General features: G+C 47.0%; 1 protein-coding gene across 2 annotated transcripts in view; it reads right to left on the reverse strand.

Annotated features, from left to right (window-relative positions):
- LOC145877445 (NLR family CARD domain-containing protein 3-like) overlaps nt 1–7429 on the reverse strand; it is a 37571-nt gene extending 30142 nt beyond the window's left edge. For both annotated transcript variants that reach the window (XM_082972964.1, XM_082972963.1), the window contains exons 1-2: nt 7240–7429; nt 776–1144 (exon numbers count right to left, since the gene is read on the reverse strand). In XM_082972964.1, the coding sequence (XP_082829090.1) occupies nt 776–1128 (353 nt within the window). In that variant the 5' untranslated portion in view covers nt 1129–1144; nt 7240–7429. The remainder of the gene's footprint in view (nt 1–775; nt 1145–7239) is intronic.
- Between the last annotated feature and the right edge of the window lie 417 nt (nt 7430–7846).

The following is a 7846-nucleotide window of genomic DNA, read 5'->3' on the forward strand; positions in this document are numbered from 1 at the left end:
CAGAACGTTCTCCACGGCGTCTCCAGACTCTGTCACATCTGTCACATGTGCTCAGTGTGAACCTGCTTTCATCTGTGAAGAGCACAGGGCGCCAGTATTGAATTTGCCAATCTTGGTGTTCTCTGGCAAATGCCAAATGTCCTGCACGGTGTTGTGCTGTAAGCACAACCCCCACCTGTGGACGTTGGGCCCTCATACCACCCTCATGGAGTCTGTTTCTGACCGTTTGAGCAGACACATGCACATTTGTGCCCTGCTGGAGGTCATTTTGCAGGGCTCTGGCAGTGCTCCTCCTTGCACAAAGGCGGAGGTAGCGGTCCTGCTGCTGGGTTGTTGCCCTCCTACGGCCTCCTCCACGTCTCCTGATGTACTGGCCTGTCTCCTGGTAGCGCCTCCATGCTCTGGACACTATGCTGACAGACACAGCAAACCTTCTTGCCACAGCTCGCATTGATGTGCCATCCTGGATGAGCTGCACTACCTGAGCCACTTGTGTGGGTTGTGGTCTATGGTCACCACCTGCAGAACCACTCCTTTATTGGGGGTGTCTTGCTAGTTGCCTATAATTTCCACCTGTTGTGTATTCCATTTGCACAACAGCATGTGAAATGTATTGTCAGTGTTGCTTCCTAAGTGGACAGTTTGATTTCACAGAAGTGTGATTGACTTGGAGTTACATTGTGTTGTTTAAGTGTTCCCTTTATTTTTTGGAGCAGTATATAATATGTTCCCATAAGCAATCATTTCTGATTAAAAAACAATATTGTCAGCTCACCTCTTAGTTTTGTTTTCATGTCCCCCAGAGAGACTCATTTTAGAGGAAGGGCCCCCATCCTCTCTCTCCCCAGAGAGACTCCTTTTAGAGGCAGGGCCCCCCTCCTCTCTCTCCCCAGAGTGACTCATTTCAGAGACAGGAACCCCCTCCTCTCTCTCCCCAGAGAGACTCATTTTAGAGGCAGGGACCGCCTCCTCTCTCTCCCCAGAGTGACTCATTTTAGAGGCAGGTACCGCCTCCTCTCTCTCCCCAGAGTGACTCATTTTAGAGGCAGGGCCCCCCTCCTCTCTCTCCCCAGAGAGACTCATTTTAGAGGCAGGGACCGCCTCCTCTCTCTCCCCAGAGAGACTCATTTTAGAGCACTGACCCCTAAACAGAGATCCAGCATGTTGATTGTGGTTAACACAGTGACAACTAATTATTTTATTCATTATCTCTTAGAAATAAAACAGTTTAGTAACAGACACATCCAAACAGTCAGGTGATTTAATTCAATAACTTTTTCAATATTTTTTTAAAGCTTTATTAATCTAGGCAAGGCAGTTAAGAACAAATTGTTATTTACAATGACAACCTACCCACGCCAAACCCTAACCCTGATGACACTGGGCCAATTGTGCCCCGCCCTATGGGACTCCCAATCACAGCCGGATGTGACACAGCCTGGAATCAAACCAGGGTCTATAGTGACGCCTCTAGCACCGAGATGCAGTGCCTTAGACCGCTGGGCCACTCTGGAGCAGCAGTATCATTATGATATAAAAAGATACATTGATCCTAGATCAGCTCTCCTGGGAGGTTATGGAGGAATCTAGTGGGTAGTGATCACTATCCTGTCCTGTGTACTGTAGGGTTGAGGGAGGATGAATCTACAGTGGGTAGTGAACACTATCCTGTCCTGTGTACTGTAGGGTTGAGGGAGGATGAATCTACAGTGGGTAGTGAACACTATCCTGTCCTGTGTACTGTAGGGTTGAGGGAGGATGAATCTACAGTGGGTAGTGAACACTATCCTGTCCTGTGTACTGTAGGGTTGAGGGAGGATGAATCTACAGTGGGTAGTGAACACTATCCTGTCCTGTGTACTGTAGGGTTGAGGGAGGAGGATTCAGTAGGAAATGGACTGAGGAGATGGATATTTGGGGAATGCGTAGTGGAGTCAGTTTGAGTGAACAGGAGCTGTCTCAGGTAGATCTCTATTCAGATATAGAAACAGTCAATGATGGAATAAGAGGAGAAATAAAAGGGGGCGCAAGGCTGTTGATTCCTATGGGTACAGGGGGGAGAAAGAGCAATGCAGGTGATTCCTATGGGTACAGGGGGAGAAAGAGTAATGCAGGTGATTCCTATGGGTACAGGGGGAGAAAGAGTAATGCAGGTGATTCCTATGGGTACAGGGCGGAGAAAGAGCAATGCAGGTGATTCCTATGGGTACAGGGGGAGAAAGAGCAATGCAGGTGATTCCTATGGGTACAGGGGGAGAAAGATCAAGGCAGGTGATTCCTATGGGTACAGGGGGAGAAAGAGCAAGGCAGGTGATTCCTATGGGTACAGGGGGGAGAAAGATCAAGGCAGGTGATTCCTATGGGTACAGGGGGGATAAAGAGTAATGCAGGTGATTCCTATGGGTACAGGGGGAGAAAGAGCAATGCAGGTGATTCCTATGGGTACAGGGGGGATAAAGAGTAAGGCAGGTGATTCCTATGGGTACAGGGGGGAGAAAGAGCAATGCAGGTGATTCCTATGGGTACAGGGGGGAGAAAGAGCAATGCAGGTGATTCCTATGGGTACAGGGGGGATAAAGAGTAATGCAGGTGATTCCTATGGGTACAGGGGGGAGAAAGATCAAGGCAGGTGATTCCTATGGGTACAGGGGGGATAAAGAGTAAGGCAGGTGATTCCTATGGGTAAAGGGGGGAGAAAGAGCAATGCAGGTGATTCCTATGGGTACAGGGGGGATAAAGAGTAAGGCAGGTGATTCCTATGGGTACAGGGGGAGAAAGAGTATATAAGAATAAAGAGTGTAGAGAAGCAGTGAAGAGAAGGAACAGGGCTTTCAGAATGTTGAAAAGGTCCCATAATTACCAGAACCTGATTCAATATATACAAGCAGCAGCAGCAGCAGCAGCAGTAGTAAGGAGGATCATTAGGACAGCTAGGAGGGAGTACTGGCTCTGGTTCTGAGACAACAGGGTAGGAGGATCATTAGGACAGCTAAGAGGGAGTATTGGCTCTGGTTCTGTGTTAACGTAGGCAAGCCCTAAGAATCTGGTTCTGAGACAACAGGGTAGGAGGATCATTAGGATAGCTAGGAGGGAGTACTGGCTCTGGTTCTGAGACAACGGGGTAGGAGGATCATTAGGACAGCTAAGAGGGAGTATTGGCTCTGGTTCTGTGTTAACGTAGGCAAGCCCTAAGAATCTGGTTCTGAGACAACAGGGTAGGAGGATCATTAGGACAGCTAAGAGGGAGTACTGGCTCTGGTTCTGAGACAACAGGGTAGGAGGATCATTAGGACAGCTAAGAGGGAGTACTGGCTCTGGTTCTGAGACAACAGGGTAGGAGGATCATTAGGACAGCTAAGAGGGAGTACTGGCTCTGGTTCTGAGACAACAGGGTAGGAGGATCATTAGGACAGCTAGGAGGGAGTACTGGCTCTGGTTCTGAGACAACGGGGTAGGAGGATTATTAGGACAGCTAAGAGGGAGTACTGGCTCTGGTTCTGAGACAACGGGGTAGGAGGATCATTAGGACAGCTAGGAGGGAGTACTGGCTCTGGTTCTGAGACAACAGGGTAGGAAGATCATTAGGACAGCTAAGAGGGAGTATTGGCTCTGGTTCTGTGTTAACGTAGGCAAGCCCTAAGAATATGTTGTGGAGCACTCAGGACTTCCCCGGTGGCAGCGATGCAGGTAGAGCTGGGAGAGATGCCGTTGAAGTTAAGAAGACAACAGCTAGCCATGACATATCGGGTAAATCTACAAGAACATAAATGTACACATCCTAGAAAAAAGGAGCTCCTAGAGTGCTGGGAACATGAACAAAGGGAGTTAAGCCCCTCTGTGGTTCTTCCTGCTATCCCACCTTGGTTTCTCCCTCAAACAGGGATTGATCTAAGGTTGCTTGAGAGGGTAAGATAGTGGGTGGAGGAGGTGAGGCCAGACAGGGTAGTCATCTGCTCTGACTCCTGTGCAGCACTGATGAGCTTAAATTCATGTGTGTCTCAGAGCAGACAGGATGTATTGTATGAGGTTTAACAGTGCTTGTGTAGGGTGAAACAGATGGGGGTATGTGTGTGTCAGAGCAGACAGGATGTATTGTATGAGGTTTAACAGTACTTGTGTAGGGTGAAAGAGATGGAGGTATGTGTGTGTCAGAGCAGACAGGATGTATTGTATGAGGTTTAACAGTGCTTGTGTAGGGTGAAACAGATGGGGGTATGTGTGTGTCAGAGCAGACAGGATGTATTGTATGAGGTTTAACAGTGCTTGTGTAGGGTGGAACAGATGGGGGTATGTGTGTCTCAGAGCAGACAGGATGTATTGTATGAGGTTTAACAGTGCTTGTGTAGGGTGGAACAGATGGAGGTATGTGTGTGTCAGAGCAGACAGGATGTATTGTATGAGGTTTAACAGTACTTGTGTAGGGTGAAACAGATGGGGGTATGTGTGTGTCAGAGCAGACAGGATGTATTGTATGAGGTTTAACAGTGCTTGTGTAGGGTGGAACAGATGGAGGTATGTGTGTGTCAGAGCAGACAGGATGTATTGTATGAGGTTTAACAGTACTTGTGTAGGGTGGAACAGATGGGGGTATGTGTGTGTCAGAGCAGACAGGATGTATTGTATGAGGTTTAACAGTGCTTGTGTAGGGTGGAACAGATGGGGGTATGTGTGTGTCAGAGCAGACAGGATGTATTGTATGAGGTTTAACAGTGCTTGTGTAGGGTGAAACAGATGGGGGTATGTGTTTGTCAGAGCAGACAGGATGTATTGTATGAGGTTTAGCAGTGCTTGTGTAGGGTGGAACAGATGGGGGTATGTGTGTGTCAGAGCAGACAGGATGTATTGTATGAGGTTTAGCAGTGCTTGTGTAGGGTGAAACAGATGGGGGTATGTGTTTGTCAGAGCAGACAGGATGTATTGTATGAGGTTTAGCAGTGCTTGTGTAGGGTGAAACAGATGGGGGTATGTGTGATGTTCCTATGGGTACCAGCTCATGTGGAATTGTCAATCAGTAAATTGTCAATCAGTAAAGCAGAAGCAAAGGGGTTAATAAGAACAGTGGTTAAAATAAGTGTAAAGAGTTGTGGAACAGGAAGAGTAAGGGAAGACCCCTGTATAAGATCCAGGAAAAGGTGGGGGCAGGGAGGTCCTGAGGCCGAGAGAGAAGAGAGGGAAGTGTAGTCACAAGGCTGAGACTGGGACACAAGGCTGAGACTGGGACACACAAGGCTGAGACTGGGACACACAAGGCTGAGACTGGGTCACACAAGGCTGGATCAGGTCCCCCCTCTCCATGTAATCTGATTCATTATGATCTAGGATCAGGTCTCTCCTCTCCATGTAATCTGATTCATTATGATCTAGGATCAGGTCCCCCTCTCCATGTAATCTGATTCATTATGATCTAGGATCAGGTCCCTTTTCTCCATGTAATCTGATTCATTAATATCTAGGACCAGGTCCCCCTCTCCATGTAATCTGATTCATTATGATCTAGGATCAGGTCCCTTTTCTCCATGTAATCTAATTCATTATGATCTAGGATCAGGTCCTCCTCTCCATGCAATCTGATTCACTAGGATCAGGTCCCCCTGTCCATTTTATCTGATTCATTATGATCTAGGATCAGGTCCTCCTCTCTATGATCCATGATTCAGACCTTCACTGTCTCTGGTCCACACTCCAGACCAGTTGGTGGTAGTAATGCACCTTAAAGTTGGTGCCAACCGCCATATAAAATACACAGAAGAAGAAGATCAGCACTCCTATGAATACTGTCACAGGTGACTCCTCAAGATTAGACAAATGATTTACAGGTTATATACTTTTTAATCTTTACAGAAATTGTTTATATAAATTGTCTTTATTTAAATCAAGACAGTTTGAGTTAGCAGTGATGAAGTAGACCCCCATCTGAACAGTTTATTTCCCCATGCTGTGGCCCTCACCAACTGGGCATCTGGCCCATAGAGACTAAAGGACTATGCTGTGGCCCTCACCAACTGGTCATCTGGTCCATAGAGACTAAAGCACTATGCTGTGGCCCTCACCAACTGGCCATCTGGTCCATAGAGACTAAAGGACTATGCTGTGGCCCTCACCAACTGGCCATCTGGTCCATAGAGACTAAAGCACTATGCTGTGGCCCTCACCAACTGGCCACCTGGCCCATAGAGACTAAAGGACTATGCTGTGGCCCTCACCATCTGGCCACCTGGCCCATAGAGACTAAATGACTATGCTGTGGCCCTCACCATCTGGCCCATAGAGACTAAAGGACTATGCTGTGGCCCTCACCATCTGGTCCATAGAGACTAAAGGACTATGATGTGGCCCTCACCAACTGGCCATCTGGTCCATAGAGAATAAAGGACTATGCTGTGGTCCTCACCAACTGGCCCATAGAGACTAAATGACTATGCTGTGGCCCTCACCAACTGGCCATCTGGTCCATAGAGACTAAAGCACTATGCTGTGGCCCTCACCAGCTGGCCACCTGGCCCATAGAGACTAAAGGACTATGCTGTGGCCCTCACCATCTGGTCCATAGAGACTAAAGGACTATGATGTGGCCCTCACCAACTGGCCATCTGGTCCATAGAGAATAAAGGACTATGCTGTGGCCCTCACCAACTGGCCATCTGGCCCATAGAGACTAAAGGACTATGCTGTGGCCCTCACCAACTGGCCCATAGAGACTAAATGACTATGCTGTGGCCCTCACCAACTGGCCATCTGGCCTATAGAGACTAAAGGACTATGCTGTGGCCCTCACCAACTGGCCCTCTGGCCCATAGAGACTAAAGGACTATGTACTCTACGCTGCACACCACATCAGCGGGAATGTAGTGGAGGGTAAACCCACGTAAACGCGCTTACGCACCTTTTATTTATAAAACAGAGTTTACTCAACTTTGTATTTTGTTAATTATCGTTTAGCCATTTTTTTATGCCTTCGAACACACTGACAGGGTTTTTGTGCTAAATATTACACAGCATCATCTGGATATGTATGCAACAAAAGTTCAACATTCAACTTCTGCTACCATTTCTGTCAAGACGTCCACCCATACAGTTTGATGCATATGTTCGATAAATGCAACATGCACCACACTGAACGCATGGCAAATGCCTCTGGAACGCAAAACTGCAAGGCAAACGCAGCGTTTCGTTGGAAATGAATGTAATGTACCAAAATGCAAAACGCTGTCGGTGTGTTTATATGTAGCCTAAACTTACCAGAGTCTTCCCCTCTGTCCTTCAAATCAACACATTTATCCTACTTCTGATGTTGCAGAGAAATGTGCGTCACAGTTTCAACAGGAATTTTATAACGGCGTAGGCTACACACTTACTTTCACTTTCAAATGAGGAAATAACATACCAAATAACAAATGTACTTTCTGTTTCAGCTCAACCGTCTCCAAACACCGATAATACATTGTTTTATTGGTATCTTCCACTAGATGGCAGTAAACACCTGCTGTAACTAGACTTTACAACAGTATCATAAAGGCAGTGTCTCAAAGGAGGAGTGCTGAACCAGGATCAGGTCCCCCTGTCCATGTAATCTGATTCATTATGATCTAGGATCAGGTCCCCCTGTCCATTTAATCTGATTCATTATGATCTAGGATCAGTTCCCTCCTCTTCATGTAATCTGATTCATTATGATCTAGGATCAGGTCCCCCTGTCCATTTAATCTGATTCATTATGATATAGGATCAGGTCCCCCTGTCCATTTAATCTGATTCATTATGATATAGGATCAGGTCCCCCCTCTCCATGTATTCTGATTCATTATGATCCTAGATCAGGTCCTCCTCTCCATGTAATCTGATTTAT

Source organism: Salmo salar, chromosome 03 (assembly GCF_965601325.2).
Source record: "Salmo salar chromosome 03, fSalSal1, whole genome shotgun sequence".
NCBI lineage: Eukaryota > Metazoa > Chordata > Actinopteri > Salmoniformes > Salmonidae > Salmo > Salmo salar.